The 23,115-nt window shown below is 38.2% G+C and overlaps 1 protein-coding gene across 2 annotated transcripts; it reads left to right on the plus strand.

The window, feature by feature from the left end:
• The first annotated feature begins 2 nt into the window (after positions 1 to 2).
• ENO4 (enolase 4) lies at positions 3 to 23,106 on the plus strand. Of its 2 annotated transcripts, XM_080403262.1 has the most exons (14): positions 3 to 1,108; positions 3,047 to 3,175; positions 4,407 to 4,597; positions 6,107 to 6,243; positions 8,340 to 8,509; positions 8,738 to 8,869; positions 10,280 to 10,345; positions 11,079 to 11,141; positions 13,243 to 13,410; positions 15,252 to 15,377; positions 17,591 to 17,786; positions 18,767 to 18,834; positions 19,394 to 19,511; positions 21,544 to 23,106. In XM_080403262.1, exons 1-14 carry the CDS (start codon positions 947 to 949, stop codon positions 21,702 to 21,704), a joined length of 1,887 nt encoding a protein of 628 aa, XP_080259388.1. In that variant the 5' UTR covers positions 3 to 946; the 3' UTR covers positions 21,705 to 23,106. The 2 variants fall into 2 exon arrangements, with proteins under 2 accessions (XP_080259388.1, XP_080259389.1); XM_080403263.1 differs by lacking the exon at positions 13,243 to 13,410.
• The last annotated feature ends 9 nt before the right edge of the window (positions 23,107 to 23,115 follow it).

Consider the following 23,115-nt stretch of genomic DNA (forward strand, 5'->3'; position numbering starts at 1 on the left):
CACGGACACTGCAAGCCCCCCGAGCACGACCGTGCCCACCGGAGCAGCCCGGGCTGAGAAAACCCAACGAGGTACCCGCCCCCCGCAAGGGACGGGTTAGCGCCACTTCAGAAACTTCTTCCGAGGAAACGGCTTTCAAATACAGAGGGTTTAACTCTCTGGACAAGTACCATACGGTTTCTGAAGGATGTGAAAGGAACAGAAAATGATTCAGTAGGGATTTTTCTTCATTATCACCCTGCCTTGAGACGTGCACACACAATGAGCAAAGGTCTACACATATTGATTTTAGAGCTGAGGAAGTGTGCAGCTAACAGCTTTTTAAGTATCTCCATTTTCAGTTACTTCAACAAAATTACCAGTGAACAGTGTAACAAAGTGAAAGTTTTTGTAGGAAATTGCAGGCTAAAAATGATCATTTAGGTTGCGAAGCGTTTCTTTTCATTGAAAGTAAAGGGCTTTTGAACCCAGAAGTAGAGCTACTGGGGCATTTTGCAGCGTTATCCTCACTAGACATTTCGCAAACCATAATCTGTCTCTCTTTCAGGACGATCATCTTACACAATTTTGTTGTTCAGAGACTTTTAAAACTAAAGAGTACCTGCCCGAGGCGTTCTGACTTGGAAGCCCATAACCAGCCTCTAAGGGAAGCACCAGCGCCTCACGGCACTAAGAAAACCGAAGCAAACCGCCCCGCCGCGCCCCAGCCGCTCCCGGCGCCGCAGCGCAGCGCGGGCAGGGTGTCCCTTAGCGGCTCCGTGCGAGCAAAGCGCCATTTACCGGGGAGCTCTGGCACCCCGAGAGGACCGGCGGCGCCCTGAGGGGACGGATCTCCCGCCCTGAGGAACCGGCGGGGCTGGGCGCGGGAGGGGCGGCTCTCGCGAGAGCGCGGGCGGCCGCCATTGCCCAGCCGCCAGCCCGGACCCGCAGCCCCCTCGGCCCCGCGATGGAGGCCGGCGGGCGGCGGCAGCAGGAGGAGCGGCGGCGGCTCCGGGAGCTGCGGCAGGAGGCGGTGGAGTACTACCGAGGCCACCGAGTACAACAGCGGGTGGAGGACGCGCTCAACGCCCTCTTCCCCCTGCGCCCCGCGGATCTCTACGGGGAGCTGGTAGCGTGGGGAGGGGGAGCTGCCCGCGGACGGCCGCCCCGGCTCCTCCTGAGGGAGACCCCGCAGCGCCGGGCTGAGGGACCGCTGCCCCCCGGCGGGGGGAGAGGGGCCAGAGGGGGCTCCCCTCGGCGGGCAGGGACCTTCCTGGCGCCGCTTCAGGGCCGAGGAACAGCGTTGGGGGGGGAGGTGGCCGTGTGGCGCTCCCCAGGCGCCCGTGGACGCCCCGCAGCCCCCTCAGCTTCCGGGCGTGCCCGCAGGCCGGTGCGGTACTGCCCGCCCACCGCCGCCTGCTCGCCCCGAGGGTCTGACAAACCTCACACAGACTGATGCGAAGAGCTTGACGTCTCTGTGGTTACAGTTAAATAAATTCTCGCTGACTCCGGCAAGGATCGCCATGGTTTTGTGTTCGTGGCCAGTGGCACTTTTGACACTGGGCCAGATACATTCCCGCAGCGGCAGGGCTTTTTGTTCTGTGCTGGTTGCTTGTCTGGACACAAAACCAAGGTATGTTGCCTTCGGAGGGCACAGATGGATGTCCCTTACAAAACTGCTGTTCAGCATGGTGATGTGTCAGCCCAGTGGCAACAAGAGACAGTGCTATTCACACTGCAGCTGCTCCTTAACAGCAAATGGGCCTCATGGAAGTGGAAAGGATTCAGACCTTATCTGATCCCAGTTGGGAAAATACTGTAGACAGGAGTCCTAATGAAACCTCTATTAGTGGTGATACCGGAATTGCCGACACCAATAGTGAGCAACTTTCGGGGGGAGGGGGGGACGGGAATAAAATATCTAGTACATTCTTTGATGTGAAAGTGGCTGTGGAAATGAAACATTTCATTACATATTACATCATTCCCCATCTCCCAAGTGTTTTGCCATCACCAGTTGGGACTAGAACTGTTCTTGATTTGCTTGGTGTTCGATGTTCCTTCTCTATGTAGCTAGCTGTAAGTGTTTCCTAGTTTTCCCATTTGGTAAGTCATTGTTTGGTGACCATCTCTGATACCAGACTAAAGAATGAAACTAGTAGGGGAATATGTAGTAACCCTTAGGCAGCCCCTTAATCCTTTTTTTAAAGCAACATCAGTGTTTATTAAATACAGACCCCCAAATATATTCTTATAGTTGAATGATGACAGTTCAACAGGCCTGTAAAAGACTGTGTTGGAAGAAGTACGAGAACTCTGCCTGCCAGAAGTCTAGCTTTTCACCTGTTTCACAGGGGTCAAAGCTTGCTAACCTAAACCCCCAGATTTCCCATGGAGTAGTGACCCCTAGCTGCATCAGTTGTCTTGTGTCTTGTTACTAAATGTGGCATACCTGCAACTCCTGAAATTTGTGCTACTCTTAGCTCAGTTCTGTCCAACAAAAGCAACATTTCTAGTCAGGAGAGTTTGGTCATTGTGGTAAATATCTTTACAGCAAGCATGTTCTGTAAGAGAGGAGTGCTTATCATTGTTACTGAGAAGCTTGCTGACAAGCTTCTCTCCTTCCAAATTAATCTTCTGCTATTAAGATCTTTAATGCTGCATTGGTTGAGTGCTGAGACACATGAGCAACTGTACATATATTTGATGAAGCAACCTTGAAACATTATTAGATATCTGGGACATTAAGTACTTTCTGTAAGCAAGGAGTATATTTTGAAAATACTTTTTGTTTTTCCCTGTCTGCAGCACATACAAAATTTTATGTGTAGCATTTCACATGTGGCTTTGGACTACCATGCTCAGATAGGAATTGGATCTGTTCCCTGGAATCTCATTCTTAAGCAGATAATATAGAAGTAAATGTGCAGTGTAACAGAAGTATTTTGAACCCTGGAACATATAAATGGATTTGCTCAATGGTGGATTTGATTGAAATATATTTAATGGAACAAAAGCATTTTGCATAGAAATTGACTTTAATAAAGTTTTTTCTCTTTCATTTAAGGCTAACTACTTTTCTAAATTTTCAAAAGCTCCAGTAATATGCAAATTAGTTGGAAGAAAAGTTCTTGATGGAGTTGGTCAGCCAACATTAGAAGTGGAAATATATTGTACAGTTAAAAACTATGAGAAGGTATGAGCTGCTTCTTCCTGTTTTATTTCTTTTAATTAAAAAATAAATTATTACATTTATTAAATCTCTCAGTATCAGGGAGAAGTACTATTCTGCTCGCATCCTAAGGAATGTTTTATTTGTCATCTTTAGTGAAAGGAGATGAAACCCCGGAACTCAACAGTTGAGTGTTGTAACTTAGAAAAAAAGTCGTGAAAAGTTAGACAGTGGCAGCAACTATAAAACCTTTATTTTCTGTGAATTAGGCAATACTACTTTTTATTTTGTTAGTGGGATGTGACAGTGCATCTTTGTATATTAAATTTTTGTCGGTCTTAGTGATCATGTAGCTTTTCCTTGCACTCTATATCTAGCCCTGTAAGTTCATGCTCCTTTTACTTTTTTCTTTATTTTCAGATCCTTCTATTTCTGTTTGTATGACAGTGTTTCAGAAAAATATAGTACAGGTGAAAATCACAGTAAAGATGAAGGTACATTTTTACACTAAGCTAATAGGCTGATGTGGGCAATGGTTAAGTCAAACATATTCATCTAGCACCTGCAGTGCAAAATTGATGGTGCATTGCCATCTCTCCCCCAACCTGAAATATTCTAGACACTGTCGTTGCAACTCTAGCTATTGTGTAATTATTTCTACTTTCCCTTGGTTAAACTATGGTTCACTTCATTCTTGAATTAAATATAACTTCATAGGTACACAGTATATAAAATTAATACTATTAATGCAGGCAACTCTGTGATATTTTTAAATGATGGTTTCATTGAATTTTCTGAAGTATTTTTCTTCAGCAGTGCAGAAAGATAAGTTCGTTACCTAGGTAAGACAAAATGTAACTGATCATGAGGAATGGCATTAAGAATGACTGCTGCTGAATCATGGTAAAAGTCTACCAACAGCTTCAACAGAAGATGTCCTAATGACTGTATGGTCTTCAAAATTACCCCATTCTATTCTGATAACAAAATATATGCGTAAAGCAGATCTGCCAGGAGGTTTTTGCCTAAGTAGTTATAATTTAGGTCAAGAAACTTGAATAACATTTGTGATTACTAAGTATAAGAGACTAGAAAGAAGGTGCTGGATGAAAAAAGATAAATACATGGAGCAAACATTAGATTTGGACATAGGTACTTGTAGAGTTGGTAAGGACATATAATTCTTAGTCTAGCAAATGACATTTCCAAGTTAGAAATTAAAGAGTGTTTTAAGCCTTTTTACATTTTCTTCCAGAAAATTTGTTCTATTGTAATGTCTTCTCATTCTCAAATACCTGAAAATCCCTTATCTGAAACAACTGAAGCTGATGAGAAAGAAAGAAATGACTCTGTTAACACTGCTGTGGAATGGGTCAATGAATCGCTGAACACAATGTTAAAAAACTTGAAGCCTACTGACCAGTGTGAGGTTGATAAGATGCTTGGGTATGTCTTGCATATTATGTAAATTATTGCATTTGAAATATACACTGTTAGTTTATATTGTAAGTAAAAAAATATATTAAATATTCAATGTTTCCTACTATGATTTTTCTATATATTTTCGGGATGTGATGTCTATCTCAGATACATTGCACTATATTATTGGCTGATGGTTTCATAATTACAATTTGAAAATCGTGTGTTTTTTCACAAGTTTTCATACATGGGATGCAAAAATAGGGGTCTCTAAGAAAACAATGCCTGAACACATTCATGAGTTAAAGGCTTCATTTAAGAAACTCATTCAGTGCCAGTTTCATTAAGTGGGGATGTTTTTTCAAATTGCAAGTTCACTTCTGTGCATTGCATTGCAGAACAAAAGTGGTACGAAAGGCTTGTGGGTCTTGTCTTCTGCATTGAGCTAATCCACAGAAAACATGTATATACATACAATTTTCAGGTTTTGATGGAGTTTTCTTTCTGAGCAAGCTGATCCAAAAGGCTTTTTACTTGGGGCAACTAGTTTATTTGGAAACACAGTTTCTGCAGTAAACATCCATGTTTATTTTTTTCATGCAAATATTTCTTCTTGGGAGCATCCCAGAGTAAAAAAGAATGGCCATTCAAAGAAATGTGTGTGGTTGTTAAAAGAAAAAAAGATGTAGGTTAAAAGTATCGCAGATGTACCTGAATGTATTTTTACAGTAATGTTAGAGGAGCTACCTGGCAACATTGTGGCTTTCTTCATCCTAGAAGCAGTAATGTAGCCTGAAAGTGTTTCTTTCAACTTCACTGCTGAGGGGAGCTACACTTAGCTCTAGGGGTACCAGTAGGGCTGCCACACTTAACACAGACTGTAGCAAACAGACCTAATTGCCTTCCACATGCATTAGCTTTGGGGAAACCTTGATGAAGGGAATAAGGACTCAATTGGAAAGAAATTCTTCCAACTGAAGTGAATCTAAGTAAGATTTTAATGCATTGTTTATATTACTTTATGTATCTTACATACTTGGTTTGCCTGAATTGTGTGACTGCCACCCATGTAGGAAGTTTCCAGTTCATGCATGTAATTGAAAATCATCCACTTCTGAGCTTGCAGGCACTTAGATAAGCAGTGTACAACTGGCCTATTGGATTAGCAACCTGGGCCAGGCTGATGGGTGTGATGAAGTTACGACAGGATCCGTTACTACCCATGCAAAGCAAATACATCCTTCACGCTAAGACTGTCAGCTCAGAGCTGACTTTCAAACCAGTGTGATGTGAAAAGCATGTGTTAAGGTTTATAATACTTGGTTGTGGGTCTGTTTGTTTAACTAATGCTGCAGGTGACTACCAAAAATTAATGTCATTTATTGACTTATCCAGCTTCACACGAGTCTATGGCAGAAACTCAAAGATGCCTTTAATTCACCTCTTAGCATATTCTTTAGCCTGCTGCATTCTGTGTCTACTTGTCTCATGTCTAAAAATGCTTTGAGCCAGTAATTTTTATGCCCTTTCCCTCAGTGAATACTTCTCAAAAAAAGTAGAAGAAAAGAAAGAAATTCAAAAGCAAGAAGAAGCAGCAGAAGCCACTCTTACCCTTACTTCATGCACTCCATCAGCAACAGCACTACCTGGGGAAAAAAAGACAGCAAAACCAGGTTTTACTTTATTTGATTTTAATATCTTCTGCAATACAGATATTGACAAAGGTGCTAAAATACTTTCTGAAATGTTCTGTGGACACTGAATACTTCCGAACACATGACACAGTGTCTTATGTTCAGAGGGTTTGGTTACTTTCTCCTAAATCTTTCTGATCACAGCAGGTTCTCCTGCAGAAATGAGACAGGGGAAAATACAGAGTTTTCTAATCATTCACCTGCATTGGTTGAACAGTTTCTGCCTTTGTTTTACAGTTGGCTTAGACAGGAGGTTATTACTTTTCAGAGTGAGGGGAATAAGAATGGAGGAGAATGCAAATGAAGAATAAAAATTAAAAAGATAAGGAAAGAAAAGGGAATCACAGAACTGAACAGGAGAATGGAGATAGAATTAAGATAGAAGTTGAAAAGAATGGAAAGAGGGAGGAAGGGAAGTTTCTTGCTAACACCGAGAAAAGGAGGAAATAAGGTGAAAAGCAAAAGAGAAAGAAGGAAAGGGATGAGGTGGGACTGATGGGCAATTCAGAGTAAAAAGAAATAAGCAAGCAGTCCAACTAAAGGAAAAAATGATGTGAGAGTAGAGAAACACAGTAAGTATACATGGCCAAAACAAAACCCACCACCAAAGCAAAAAAGCACCATATGTTACCTTCATATATGCATTACCCTAATAAAAACAAGATTTGTTACTATTTATTGGAAGGGCAGAAAATTTTGGCAAATTATTATTTCTTCCTAGTTTAGTTTCAGCTGTCATATACTATGAGTAAAACCTCAAAATTAATATGTCAGATATGTGCACAGTAAATTCACCTTCGACCTGAAATGTAACATCTGCAGTTGTCAGGTCTATACAAATACCATCACGTTGTATACTTTTAGACAAGCTTCTGTTGATACAGATATATTACTTGTTTTCACTGATTGTGTTTTCTTTGTGCTTGATTGTGAATTTGACTGTAATGTTATTGTTAGAATCTATACCTGACTATTAGGATCCAATGATAATAAAGCTATTTCTTGTTACAGGAGACCACTAAGAGGTGGTGACTCCCAGTAGCAGGTGCTTTCCGGGGTAGCATCTGTGGTGTAATTTATGCAGGTTACAAAGTAGCATGGTGTAAAGGATCTCTGCAGAACACTGCAGTTTGTTAGGAGTTGCTCATTCGTGGATTACTCTTGTCTTACATATGTAGCTCTTCATCCTCAATTTAAGAGGTATAGAATCTGTGTGTAGTATGCAAATGAGGTAGAATCTAATCTGCATATCCAATTAAGGTCCTATTTAAATATCAGTCATATCCTGTAGTATTTATATTTTGTTGAAATCAAAAATTGTATGGCGCTCCCATTAGGAACCAAAGTAGTTGGTCAGATTTACCAAAAAGCCCCCAATGCATATGGTTCTCAAGAATCAGACCGCTTATTTTGGTTTCAGATGGGTGCTTACTGTTCGTGTTCATGTAAGCACTGTAGGCAATAAATATGTTAGTGGGCACTGCTGGTTTTCAAGCATTTTGGCAAAAGTTACTCCACTTATCTGGAAGGAGGATAGGTTATTTTGAAATTTTGACAAGGCTATGCATATGGAATATTTAAAAGACCTGTTTTCTCATTGGAAAATCCAACAGTAATAGGCCTAAATTTTTTACATACTCATTATTAGAAGAAAACAAGTATGTGTACTTTGCATCAGGTTATAATGTGATCTTCCAAGTTGTTTATGCAAAAGCAGAGCATACAAGGAGGATGATAAAGAATACTGAAATCATGCTTATGAAAGGAACCTGAAAAATTATATCACGTTACTGCATATAAACATAGATAAATAAAAATACATATTTCAGTGCTTGAAATATCTGCAAAAGAAATGGATTTGAAATACATTTGAAACCAGAGTGAGGACAGATGCTTTGCTTACTTGTAAAGTCATTTTGTGTAAAACAACTGACAAGATTAAGAAAAAAAGAACGATTCTTTTGTAATACAGTGAGTAGATACTGAAATGACAATATCATATTTACTCATATAACTGTGATACATAAAGCACACGTTTTAAACCAAGAAAATATTTAGCTATTACTGTCTTGCAGGGAAGAAGGTGGCAGTTGCAGAGAGAAGGATCCCACCCGCAGAACCGTGGGAATCAGTGCTCTGTGGCAGCTTAGCCATTGGGGGGACGTCCCTTGCTATAGCTAAGGCTGCTGCCACCATTAGCCATATCCCATTGTACTTACATATTGCACTGCTGAAACATGATCAGGTACATGTGACACTTGCAATTTTCTTTGTTTTATCCCAGTCATTACAATTATTCTAGAATTCTGAAGCCAGTAGTCTATTGTGACAGTGGTATTAAATACACATCATAGAGAAAACCCTTAAGACCATTGCCTGTAGCAGTCTTTGAACCTTGTGCCATAATTAAGATATATAAGAAATTACTCTGGTTTTTAACATTTTTATTTTCACGTGGTACTCCCAATTACAGGATTCACCTAAAGAAATGACTCTGCCACTCCCAATGGTTACTCTGTTGAACTGTGAAAAAATTTTGCCTGCAAAACTGAAATTAGTGAAAGAAATTATACTTATACCACCAGTTCAATTATCACTCAAACAGGTACTGTTTCATTTTCATTTTTATGAATGTATTTTATAGATTTTATGTGAACATAAGTATATAGATCTTTTCAATATAGTCATTATCTTCATTTTTGTTTGGTTGCAAGGCCAAAGTTTTAACAAATGTTAGTGCAGAATTCTAACACTGGGAACATTAAAAGAAGTAAATATATGAAGATTTAAAAAGAATATACGTGAAGATTTGAAGTTAAAAATGGATGTGTTATTTAAGAGGGAAAAATCAGTGCATTGATTGTATTACACAACAGTAAGAGATTTTCATTTTGTTTAAAATGTGCATTTACATTGGTAGATTATAAATAATATCAGATGAGTGATAGAGTGTACAAAACAAAACTTGTAACATTCACAAGAAAGCACAAAATCTTTGGGAATAGCTTTAAAAATAAAATTGTGAAGATAGAAGGGAATACAAAGCAGAAAAAAATCTATTCAATGAGCAAGAAGGATGGATGAGGCAGACTGGAACAACCTCTTTTATTTTAGCCATGTGTTGCATTAAAGAATGTATCTGCACAAGATGCCTACATTAGGGCTGTGATTTCTACTTTGTGTGCTGGTGACCTGAACAAATAGCTGAGCTCGATTCTCTTTCTTTTTCCTTTAACATATTAGAATTGCCACCAAGAGCTCTTAATAAGGTTGATAATTCTGTACCTTTCAAAGACATAATGCCTCCTAGTGCTCATGGGAGAGCAGCAAGCTGTTCGCTGCAGTACAAAAAATGTAGCCATTCCTCTTGCGTTGTGTGTTGCCAGCTGTGACTGACTTCTGCCCCCTTCAGTATCCCTTTACTGGCACAGTTTAAGAAAGTCTGAAATGTGGTTTATGAAGTTAGCATTAAACTTACTAACTCAGCTGAAAAGGAAAGAGAGTTTCCTGTTATAAGCAATGGATTCATTTGATTGGAGTGTTCCTCCATTCCCTGTTTAAAATGAAGACAGTGATTTTTTTTCCCTGCTTTCTGGAAATGTTCTGAAGGTAAACACATTCAGTTTTGTCAGTTTCCAGTTAGGACGTCTTGGAGTCATAGTTGTGAACAGTGATCATCATCTTCCCACTTCTCAGATATTACACAGACCCAGATATTGCTTACATGTTAGATTTGGGAAGGGTTCCTTTTGAGGAAGAGACTACTTTTCTTGCCGTCCCATTCAGCAACATAATCAAATATTCCTGTTCATTCCACTGCTACTAACCCTTTATTGTTGGCCACTTGACTGCATTTTATGGGTGGGGGGATTGTGTTAAGGAAGTCTTTAATTTTTTCTTTAAAAATATTATATTAAGGTCTGCATTTAGAGTGAGTGTTCTCTCTCTTCTGATTTAAGCTGCTAAAATGAAATAATTTATCTTGCTTTTGAAGGTTACTATTGTTTAATTTCAGGGCATAGAAAGAGTTCTGGATATTCAGAAAGAAATGATGAGACTGTTGGAGCCTCCAGGCAAAACGGTATGATAAAAATGTGTAATAATAATGCAGTGTACTCCATTTGGTCTTTCTAATAGCGTTGTCTTTTTAAGCTTAAACATGGAGCATTTAGCCTGTTATCAGGCTTTAGGCACAGAACAGAAAATGTGTTTCTCTGACAGATGAATAAAACATTGGCCATTTGGTGATATTAAATTAATGAAGATAGAATATAAAATTGTTGTAAGCATAGTAAGACTTTCTGTTTACCTGAGGAAGTACACTGGGAGTGAATGGTGTCACAGTGAATATACAATATAGGGTTCTGATCTTGCTAGGTCTAACACACCCACAACACGCGTTATTCAAGGTACTGTTATTGTAGTAGTGTATCAATCTCAGTATGGGCATATAATTTTGCAAAGCAAGGTTGTGGGGTTTCTCCAAGTATGGAGTCTAGGTTCTCATTTCTGAGATCCCCTGTTTTTCTGATAGGCTAGGTAAGAATCTTTTGAAAAAACAAATGATGGTTGGAGTGATGCCCACATAGAAATAGATCTTTGAAATGGGTTACCATCACAAAATAAAACTGGATAGGTGCTGATTAGTATTCAAGACAAAACAGAAGCTATTTCCTAACGGAAATATTTGCAATCTCTTTAGACTGAAATTCAGGCAACTTTTTTTTTTTTTTTCCTTTTTTAATTCTGATGTCTCCCTGTCATTTTTGCACTTTTCCATGGAATTGATTTCTTTCTTCTTTCACTCCCTACAGACCAGTCCTCAACTAGCAAACAGTAAGAAAGGCAGAGCACATAATACAGGGAAGAAAGCTCTGGTAAGAAAAGAGATTTTCATTTTAAGCCTTCAGCAAGGTATTAACAACAGCAGGGAACCAAAATGTTCTTAAGAAATGGATCATTAATCTACATTACCATTTTGGAAAGGTCAAGGCAAGACTTTTAAATATTCCAAATGCTCATATTTTGCATAATAACTTGGATTACACTGACTATACCTTCCCTTCCTGTGGAACAATAACAGAAAGGGGAAATTCTTCTGGAATCTGGTCATTTTTCTTGTATAGAAATCCCAGTAAAGTATCCAAATGAGCATTTTGCAGGCCTGTAGCACCGGCAGAGAACATGCCCTTTTGATCATGTAGGCTATAAAACTATTATCTGTAAGACTTGCCTATTGTGCTCTTTCCTAACTCCATGAGCATAACTCTCCTCTTAATCATGCTGCATTAAGTTTCTAGTTCTTGTTTGAGGTTATAGATAATGGCAAGTATGAACCAGTAGCTAAAGGGCAGCACTCACAGTAGTGTACAGGACATTATTTTATATGACTCAAAATCACTTCAAAACTGGTAGTTATTATAAATGAGTTTCCCAGATAGTAGGATGGAAATGCGATGCTAGTTTTGCTCTCCATTCTGAGACAATTAAATATTATCAAGTGAGAATTGTTACTGTTGTGGTGTGTACAAAAGAGAGGATGATCAAAAGTTTTTTCTATTTTTTTGTGCTTAAATAGCAAAATTCATCAGCATTAAGCAGATGACCAATGTTTTTTTCTGGTGCATAGTTTCCATATTCTTATCACAATATGTACTGCAATTGCGAGTTAAAATAATTCCTTAAGATGTGCACAAGGAAACAATGCATCAGATTCTCTGGGGGAAAAAAATCCATTTATTTCAATAGGGGAAAATTAAAGGAGATAGTAGTGGGACTGAAATTTAAACTGATAAAAGCACAATGTTAGTTTGAACTTTTTTTTTGGGGGGGGAAGAAAAAATGACAAAGTAGGCAGTGAAGAAGAAGAACTTGTTTAGGTTATAGAAGTAAAGACTAGAGAGAAAAAATGTTTTTATAAAGATAAGCAATGCTTTTAATAGAATGTAACAAAGCACAACATATGGGTGCCTTGAAGATCACATAAAAATGCAGATTTAGCCTTTATCTCATGTTAAATGCACAAAGACTGCAGCATTTCTTGCTGTGTATTGCTGCAGCTTAGTGCTCGAAAAGCAACAAGTCAAGTAGATTGTCTCTCCTCGCAGATTGCTACAAAATAATCTCACAACAATTTGACCTGGATTTTCTTCCTAACATTTTTTTGTGAAGGAACATTCATATATCTCCTATAGCTAGGCCTGTGTTCTGTCTGCTGTAGTTAGTTCTCCAACTCTTGTCAAAGCCAATGCTTTCCAATTGACTTCTCCAGTCTAACCCAGGATTATATCCTGCTGCTTTCTGGGCAGTTTTTAGTGTCATTCTTTATAATGCAAAATTCACAGACTTTAAAGTTAAAAATTAGTGTTTGAAAAACTTAAAAAAAAATGACAACAGAAGGACAGGTGAAATATTTGCTCAATACAACTCTGCTTGTGGCTTATGTCTAGGAACACAGTTACTGAGGCAGACAACTCCATGCCGTTGTGCTAGAGGTATTCCTTCTTTATGAAATGTGTTCCTCCTAGAAGTCTTAAAAAATTCTAGTGTTTCTTCAGTACTCCATAGAGGCAATATCAAAGTTGTAGTTGAGGATAAATGAGTAAAAGCTGTTTAAAAATGGAGAATCTGGTTTTGTGGCAAGGGGAGGGTCCACAGCACTGGAAACTTTTACATAGCACCCATGACAATACAGTGGCTGTTAAGAGTGCCTTTGAAGTCTTTTTTTAAGCCAGTACTGGCCATATAAGAGCAAGAACTGCATTACTAGACGTGTTACTGATGACTGTATTAGCTCTCTACTCATTAGCACTTGATTACCCCTTATTGATAGGGAATTGTCCTTAGAATTGCCAATGCGATTTTTGAGAAGAGTCTTGTATTTTGATGACCGAATGCAGAGTGAAATGGCAGTGAAAAATTATATATGTGCTATATATAGATGTATAAATAAAGTGATTAATTTTGTTTTACTTGCAGCCACAAGCCTTAAAAAGAATATCACACTTAGGTTGCCTAATAACAGGATGCGATAATTTAGAACAACCGCTACTCCTAATGCAAACAGCTTGCAACAATATAGGTTTGGAGCTAGGAACAGACATGTACTTAGCAATAAATTGTGCTGCTCATGAATTAATGGATTACGTAAGTTATTTTCAATAACTATTTTGTTGGGTTTTAAAGGGAGTGTGGCTACTTGTTAGCAATTTATTACATTGCAAACTCACCTAGAAGCTTCTAACTCCATTTTTTAAAGGTAACAATCAAGCAGAGCAAAAGAATTGTCTCTGCATTTTTAAGGTATGGTTGAATCAGTCCTACAAGCGTAGCAGATGTGTTACTGGATTGTCGGTACAAGGGGACAAGACATGCAGACATCCATCTGGTAGCCTGATGCAGTGGGAACTGTGAGAATGCACGTATTCCTCCTCCCCAGCTGCACCAGCGTACTGGTGGTGCACCTTGAGTGGAATAAGGCTCACTGGACAAAGGCAGACCCCCATTACAGCTTGTGACCTGCCTACAGGAATCTCGGTTCCTTTCATGATTTAACTTTAATCATTCAAACAGTATAAGCCTGCCTGCATCAGCCAGGTTTAATCCTTTTCTCTGTTTATTTATTTAATAAGAGTTTTCAGATCAATGTGTGTCAAATACAGCAAACTGTTTGAATGGGCAAACACCTACTACATGCCCTGTTTAACAAGCCAGCTTCATTTCGTGTAACATCTCAGACAATTTTGAATGAAAGTATTAATCAACAAATCCTGGTTTGTTTGGCGTTTGGTTTTTGTGGGTTTTTTTTCATTTTATCACAAGGTATAAATGAAATTATTATCTTCTATCCACCTTGCTTTCAAAAATGAAGAACAAGTTATTTACACAAGTATACTTCTGTAACTCCTTCACACCACTAGATGCTTATTTTACCATTATATTACACTACATCTGTTGTTTTCTTCCAACTACCTTGACCTTTCCATGTAGTTTTTCTATGGTATGTTTGTATACCCACTAACATTCATCTCATTGTGTATCAACATTCACTTTTTAATTCTTATTTTTCAATATTTGTATTAGACAAAGTTTATTTATCTCCAGCTGAAGTTCTTGCTCCTCGTTCCAAGATCCATCAGGTGACACTCTAAGCAGAAAAAGAAACTTCCTGTTCCATTTAATATCTCATGAGATATTGTGTGTTTGGGTGTACTATAGTGACAAAGCTTCCATTAGTAATATCTTCTGTGAAAGCAGTTGCTTTTATGATAACCTATGATATCTGTATCCTATACCAGAATGAGCAAAATCTTAACAGATGAATTATCAGCAATTCTGCAACATTCTGTTATTGAAGTGTTATAGTCACTAAAGCAGTGGGTATTCTGGCACAGTCTGACAGTGTGCCCATAATTGTTGTATGCTGTGGTTTGTGCGTTCTGTAATGATGAGACTAGTTTTAAAGTATTTTTTTCTTGTTTTTTTTTAAAGAGGAAAGAGGTAAGGAAAAGCAGCATCTTGTTTTTGAGCACTGAGGGGGCACTCCTTTCCCCTAGCAGTATTTTCTTTATGAAAATGAGGACAAAAATCATGAACTTTTTTTGGAAATGAAAAGTGAGGGTTTTCATGCAATACTGCGTAAAAATGTCAAACATTGCTAACTTTATTCATAAATAAAACTGGCAGTGTAAAACTGACAGTGTTGCCTAGAAAATGCTGAAATAGGTCTCCCTGATTTTGGGAGTGGCATCTTTCAGAGACTTTGGCACAAGCCCACTGGAACCCACTGTTACTTCAGGCAGAGTTTTTCCATCACAATGTGCTGAGCGCTTAGCCATACAGCAGCCAAGTGACTGTGTGCTTATTGAAGAACACAATCTGCTGCCTTAATAGAGAACCTGGTGTCACAAGATCTGTATGCTTTCCTTATACTCTGGCTTTCAAAGTATTATTTCCTTATCTTTTATGCTTTTTACTTTACTTTCTAGGTTAAAGGTAAATATGAAATACTCACTGGAACATTCAAAAGTCCTGAGGAAATGGTTGACATATATGTGGAACTGATTAATAAATTTCCTTTTATTATTGCATTAATAGATCCCTTAAGAAAAGAGGTAAGATACCACAGTACAGTCCCTTTTCACATTTTTACAAAACACATAAAACATGAAGCTTCTGGTTTTGGAGTCTTTAAGCTCAAAAATATCACTATAAAAATGTATTTAACAATTCATTTGCATATCTGTAATTGACAATAACTAAAGTTTTCTATACTTTTGACATAATTCCTAACAAGATAATCCTGGCATGAACAGAATACGGTTAGTACAAATATTTTAGAGAGTTACAAGAAAATGCTTTTTTTCTGATTCTACTTGCTAAAGCACTATTAAGTTTTCCTTCTTACATAAACAAATAGTTCAAGTTATAAAAACAAGTTATAACATTTAAGTGATATATGACTGACACTGTATTGTATTATAAGGAAGAAGCTAAAATTTGGACATTTTTATATATTCCTTAAAATCACTCAAAAAAATTATTGCTGCTATTCTTCATGATTGAGATTGACACTCAAAGCATGAACAAACCTGTCACTGGCAGCACTGCTCGGCAGAATTTTTTAAGTGGTAGTAAAATACCATGTATTTACCACTGTGCTCAAAGTTAGAGGAGTTAATTTAGTGTGGCAAATATATTACAACAATAAAGTAGAATACTATTAAGCATGTTATAGAGTTATAGATGGGTGAAAGAAACAGATTGCACAACCTTAAATATTAGCATTTATACATTAAGTTTCCATGCTAAAAACTTAATTTGTAGCAGAACCTACAATTGCAGACCTAGATTCTGCAGTTGCAAAACTTAATAAGTATCTCTTGCTGTCAAACTGCAGCCTTTATCTTCTGTAAAATATATGGGGTTTGTTTTCATGAACAAAACAGGAAGACCATGATTGAAGGTGGAAGCAAAGTGACATTGTCTCTGTCAATCTGCCCAGTGCCTGAATCAATAATTCTAAAACAGATGAGCTGCAAAATCCATCTGATTTTGTTCTTAACTGGAACTTTAAAAGTTCATTTTTCTAGTATGTGTTTATTGTTAGCTCGCTCAAATCAGCCTTGCCTCCCTGTGCTGTTTCAGTGTGACTCTGAATTACCCATGTTCCAAAACAGCAGATTATTCCCCACTGCTGCCAGGGCTGCAGAATTCTTTGAGAATTCTTACAAAGGAACTATTTGCAGTATGGAAATCTGCAGGTGAATTACAACAGATAATTGTACAGATAAGTACAGATAAGGGAAATGCCTCTCCTCCTCCTCCCTCCTCACAAATCTACAAAGTTTACCCATGCCACACCTTTGCCACAGATAATTAGGTCCTTGAGGATTAGCCCTGGTACCAATTCCACAATTCATTGCCAGACAGCAGACCACTTTTGTGCTTAAGTTTGAACATTTGTTCAGATGTCAAAAACTTCATTTTCATTTACATGCAAGCTTGAAATCCTTACAGGAATGGACCCTTGCACAGATTGCAACTACATAGGTACAAAAGTCTGTCTGATCCACAGACCAAGAATTATTACTGACAGAATTATTAATTGGAAAAGTAATGTTTTTAATGTGAGAACTTCGCATTCTATGGACACAAAGCAAGCAAATTAATTTTTAAATTTGTTCTTTCAAATTATTTACATATCTTTTTCCTTTTTTTATCCTTAAATCTCAGTACCATGTGAACAGTGCATTAAAATCAAGAAACAAAGACCCTAAAAAATGGAGCTCTGCTGGAAAGACTGTTGTATTCTGCTGTTCCCTCTGGGTCAGTCTCACAGCTCTGATCCTCCTGACTTGATACATGTCACTGAGTCTATGACTGCCTCTTGTTTCATTATTTTATATTCAAATAAATATTAAGACATTTAAAATATTAACACAAGAATTAATCCCCAGAATAAAACAACAGGAAATAAATTTATATTCCATTAGAATAGAATACATTTCAGGAAATAAATCAAAACTGCAAAATCCTACAGTTAATTTAATTTGAAATATTTTAAGCTATACTTGTATGCAACTAGCTTTGATTAATTCCAGATTAGAATTTATGTTTTCTAGCAAAATCCTGAAATCCAAGTAAAATGGTATGTTCTTCTTAAGTAGACAGATTTTAAAACCAGTATAAAATATAATATGTTAATATGAAGGGTATCTTTAGGATTAAATAATTTTTGTTTTGTTTTGTTTTTTACCTCCTCAATTAGGGTTTTCATTCAGTTTAGTTTTTTTAACTTCAATTATTTACTTGATTGTTTATGCAGGACAGACAACAATGGAGTAACATATGTTATGCTCTGGGTTCCAAATGTTACCTGATTGCTGAAGATGCTGCCACATGTATTTCCAAACTTAAAATTGACCAAAACATAAGCATACCAATGTGCAGTGGTGTTGTCCTGAAATATATTAACCAAACCAAGGTATCAGACCTCATAGAACTTACTGGACTTCTAGACGGTGAGTAGGGGAGGGGGAAAGGCTGACTTTCAAACCCTACAAGTCAGTAAGTAGTGTTGTGACACCTGTAAATATTACACGTTTTTATTAAATTAATGCCACTTCTGATTTAGCAAGCCCTTGTCAGAAGGAACTAAAATTCATGATTTGATTCCCAAATTCCTGTTCAGGAGCTTAAAACAGCATCCAAGGCTTCAACTATAGTAAATTAATACACTGTGGACGTTTTGAATGTGGGTGCCCTTTGACACCGCAGCTAAGTCTCATACAGTTAGATATCAAAAGTGAACACAATAAAAAAAAAGATGTAGCTGAGTAATCTGAATTTTTACTAATACTAGTATTAATAATTAAGAAATCCAAACAAGACCAAAATGTTTAAAATTGCAGTTTACATAATTATTGACTACATATTATTGAGCCTTTGTGGTAACACTACTAAGAACTTCTGCAGTTTCATATGTGAGATTTCTCTTTGTATCAATTTGTCTGTATTCATGTTTATACCCAAGGGATAGGTGAACAAATTTAACATATCTAAGTTCCTTCCTTATTCCTTCAAAGAGCCCAGAATCACCATCTCAAAGCAAGTAAATAGCAACTTAAAGATTTCATTTAGTCAGGATGGTAAATGCTTCTTTTATAGTGAAGAAAAAACATTACTATAGTAAGGAGCACATTTAAAATAAACAGAACAGCCTCCTAGCCTGTAGAACGTGTTACCAGCCAGATCAGCGAGGGACAGAAATTAGGATAGGATGTTAGATATTCCCTTATCCATGCTGAAAATAAAATGTAATGTTAACCTAGCAAACTAATACAGTTTACATTTTTATGAGATGGGTTTCATTGGTTTTACTCCTGTTTGTATTTAAGCTTAGATAGCCCAAGGGTAAAAAAGAATGAGAACTCCAAACAATTTCTGTGTTGAATACATAAAATATACACTAATGAAGGTTTTACACTTCCATTATATATAGGTCAAAGACATATTACCATATTAGGAAGTCCAGATAGAGAATCTTCTGATGACAGCCTTGTGGATCTGGTAAGTATTGAAAGCTGTTCAATTGCAGAATTGCCAAAACACTGCTTTTAACACGAACTATATTTTAAGGAGAAAGCCTGTTTCTGCTTGAGAAAGAAACAACGTTTTACAAAATGGGCTTTTTCTAGAGAGTTACTTTTTTTTTTCTCCACAAGTTTATCTTTGAGTTTAAAGAGAACATACAGGAAATTTGCCAAAGCAGGGAGTATATTCAAAAATGTGTATGATCTATTCGGTTGCATTAGTTTATTAAAAAATGTGAGTTACTTAAAACATTTCTGAGTAGTAATAATATTTTAGGAAAAAATTCTTAATACTAATACATTTAATCTTTTTGTATTAAAGCTACATTTGCAAATAAAATTTCATTTCATACGCCAGTGAAAATTACTGTTTGCATCTGACAAATCTTTTATTAAGAGATTTAATTTCTAAATAGAGGAGGGTTTTTATCTGTAGAAAGAGTGTTAAATTAGAAGTAGGATACTGTATTTAACAATTAAGAATGACTTCACTTCCCAAACTGTGTAGTTTTAAAATACGCACTTTCTCGTTTGAGGCTGTTGGACTGGGTGCCAGGTTTATCAAGTTGGGAGGTCTTTCCCGCGGAGAAAGGGTGACCAAATACAACCGCCTTCTTGCTATAGAGGAAGAACTGGCCAAGAATGGAACGCTACGTATGAGCTTCTTTCTTACTTTGTTTTCAGCTTGCAATGAATACGAGAACAAAGATTGGAGGGAGAATGATTGAAACTGCACCACAGGAGGGAAGGGAAATCAAAAGACTATAAATAAGCACTGACAAAAAAACCTAGGATAGCACTTGCCACAATGTATATTGTTGTCCTAATGGATTATCTGTTTACTGAATGTTAAAATAGACCCCTTCTTGAGGAGTAGCCTACATTAAGCTTTTTTCCAGAATTAATTGGTTGGCGTCTTGAAGCCCACAGTGCAAAAGGAACAAAACAAAAAACCATGCATATAACACGCCGAAAAGCTGCCAAACCAGAATTTTAGCCCAAATACCCTACCTCCCTTGAGCCCCTAAACATATATTGCTAACAAACCTTCATTTCACAACCCTCTTTTGTGTGTTACATCTCCAGCAAAATATATTTGGAAAGCTACAGTTGCACGGGTAAGCACTAAATAAAACCCAAGAAAAAACGAAGTGATGATGCACATTCAGCCTTAGCCACACGTATCATTTCGGGGGCTGCATCTTCTTTTTACACTATAGGCTACACTGTTAAATGCTTAACAGTTCATTAGAGCCAATTCTCACTTGCTCAGGTATCAATCAAGACAGAATAAAGGCATACAGTCTGAAGGGGAAGCAGAGAGACAAGGAGAGGAAGAAAGGAAGGAAAGGGTTTGCAAGAATTATTATGCCTCAGAAAAGGAAACATGAAGGAGACTTCAGTCATTTTACCCTCTTGTCTAATAATTTTCAGTGTTCTATACATTGGATAGCAGCACTTGACATGCATACTATAGAACAAAGTTTTCATTTTAAAAACGTTTTTTATTGAAAATATTCTGAGTTTTCAAAATCTCCCCCTTGCTCATATATAATCATTGTTAAATAATAGGAACATGGACAGAAATTCTTTTTTGCTGAGAAGGTAGTTTCACAGAATGCACTTTTCAAAAACAAGACAGATAATTATAGAACTATGAATTTTAACTGCCTCAGCAGTATTAATATATTCCCTATTCAAATGGTATAGTCTAAACAAAAGAGCTTGAGTTTGACAAATATTTAGACCTGTATCTCATGAAATGAAATAGCAACAATTCCCGATGTCATTAATCGTTTAGCAGAAATAAAATCCAGTAACTAAATCAACAGCGGGGAAATACTGAGAGAGGATGTCTGAGCTGCATACCAAACTCTTCATTTGGCTGGGCTGCGAGCTATGGAATACGCTGGAGGGCTGCAAGTGGAGGGCTCTGTAAGTGGCTTACAGACGGGGGGGGTGACACTGACCCCTCAGGAGTCCCCCCAGGAGCGACTGAATGGGGCGTACAGCTGGGCCCAGCAGCACTGTGCCCACAGCCACCCGCGGCTCCTCGCCCCGCGAGCGATGCGGGTTGCACAGAAGTAACTCTTGGCCTAAGCGCAGCCCCGGTGCTGACGCTGCGCTTCAGCCGCTGGATTCACCGGGACAATGCGCTGAGCCACTTGCAAGCTGAAGGGCAGGCTGGCCTTCCCATGCCAGCAACGCGCAGCTGAGGCGTGTTCAGGGATGGGGTGGGCACTGCATGTCTGTGGCAAAACGGGGAGTTGGGTGGTGAAGTTAGGGAAGAGGAGCATCACAGAACGGGGAACAACAGCGGCGGAGAGAGAGGTGAAGTGTTAGTTACAGAAGCAACGCCTGAACATGTGCTTACGTGAAGTTGTTACAGACGGGGGTGGAGGTGCAGAGGAAGACTCAAAAAAAGGACAGCAGGGTGAGATGGTTAGTGAGGAAGGGAATCCAATAAATACTCGGGCTCCAGCTGCTGCGCACCGTGCCCTGATCCTGTAATCAACACACAGGCCTGGTGCTCCTTTGTTCCTAAGGGCCAGGCTTTAGAGGTGTTTAGAGACTCTTGTAAGCATCAGGCGGCATTTTAAAAAAATCTGAGTGCACCAGAGAACATTACAAGAAACCAGATTACAGCAAACGTAAGAATGAGCTTCATTTTTCTCTTCTATTTCAGGTGAAGCAAATCTCAAATTTATTGCTTTTGCTGAAGAATCACAGCCAGAAAAACAGCTTTCTGATGTACCTCCTCCCCCCAAAGCCAGAGCCGTCGCCTCCACAGCTCTGCCCGCCAGCCCTGCAGGTTCGCAGCCTGCCTGCTCAGCTCCCAGCAAATAACACACTGACCTGAGTTGTCAACATTAACTTTTGGATAATTTAAAAAAAAAAAACAACTAGTAAGAAACTCATATCTTAACTAGTCCTTAATCCATTTATTTTCAAGCACTTCAGCAAACATTTTAAAAAGCATTCAAATACTAGCTGCTTTTTTCCCAGGAGACCATCGTTTTCAGCTGAAACCAAGTTAACTGAGCGGCAGCTATAGTTTGAAAATGCCACAGAATTCTGTGCTGTATTTACAAATTGACCAAATAAATACCTCTGTGTTAAGTCCAAAACTAAATGTTTGTTTTGGGAAAGTGGAAATCTCTCTCCCTACAAAGAGCAAGCTATTGACAAACAGTAGAAAAAAAACATTTTACAAAACACAAAGGCCTTGACTGTTATGTGGCTCCATCCCCCCACGCACCCTCAATGCTGCTCTTAGATCTAGCCTACAAGGGAAATTTTGCTCCAGTTCTAGCTCGCTATCAACACAAGTGCATCAGTGCAAACCCCAAATGTAGGGCACAAAGCTGTAATTGGCATCACTAAGAAGCTCGCTTCAGTCAGAGGCAGGGAGTAACAAGTCAATTTCACAAGGTCTGGGAAACTTGTCAGGAGTCTTTTTAATAAGCAACAGTGAAAAGAGAAATAAATAATTTATGTCCTAGGTAACAAACAGTTTGAAATGCTTCTTAAAAAACTTCTGGAGGTTGTATAATTTGAAAATTGGAACATACAATACAGCAGCAGTAATTTGAGGAAAAAGACATATATAAAATGTTGCATTTGAAATTCAGTGTAACAGCCACCTAAGTGAAAGATTCACCACCAGAACCACATGCCCCCCAGAAATGCAGATATCAATGAGACAAATTTCCTCCAGTGTAGGAATTATATGTAGTTCAGCAATTAGATCAAGCCCAAGACCTTCTTAGCAAACATGCAAAAAACACCAAAAAGATGTGAAACTACCACACTCGTTACTATCATTTTATTTTTAGGAAAAGCACCAGACAGTTGCATGCAGAGCCAAACCAACAAACTCAGAACATTCATCCTTCAACACTATCATTGTTTCAAATCATTAAATTAAAAATAATCCAAGTGCATTCAGGTACTTGACCACTCAATTTCAGGTACACCAATCTTTAGGTAAATCCCTGATTACATTTGTTCGTTCGTTATAAAAGAATGAGATACTGTGTTCAGTTTAAAAAGAGACTACAGTGGAATGTGAATTGGCAGTGGAGCAAATCACTTACATACCTATCTCGCTGTCTTCGTAGGAAATAAGGGCTGAGGGAAACTGGGATTTGTGTTCGCAAATACAGACATCTAAAGTGTTACCTAACAGAGACATCAATGCCACCAGCGTGTACCCGGGTCAAAGCAAAGGCTTATTTGTTTGTGCTGCGAGCTTGAT

Source organism: Falco punctatus, assembly GCF_963210335.1.
Source record: "Falco punctatus genome assembly, chromosome: 9".
Taxonomy (NCBI): domain Eukaryota; kingdom Metazoa; phylum Chordata; class Aves; order Falconiformes; family Falconidae; genus Falco; species Falco punctatus.

What these genes read in the sequence shown, in the direction of transcription:
- ENO4 (XM_080403262.1), top strand. Translation starts at nt 947, where the DNA reads ATGGAGGCCGGCGGGCGGCGGCAGCAGGAGGAGCGGCGGCGGCTCCGG. An exon ending in TTCAATTATCACTCAAACAG is followed by an intron (nt 8,870 to 10,279) that starts GTACTGTTTCAT and finishes GTTTAATTTCAG; the next exon opens with GGCATAGAAAGAGTTCTGGA. An exon ending in ATACAGGGAAGAAAGCTCTG is followed by an intron (nt 11,142 to 13,242) that starts GTAAGAAAAGAG and finishes TTTTACTTGCAG; the next exon opens with CCACAAGCCTTAAAAAGAAT.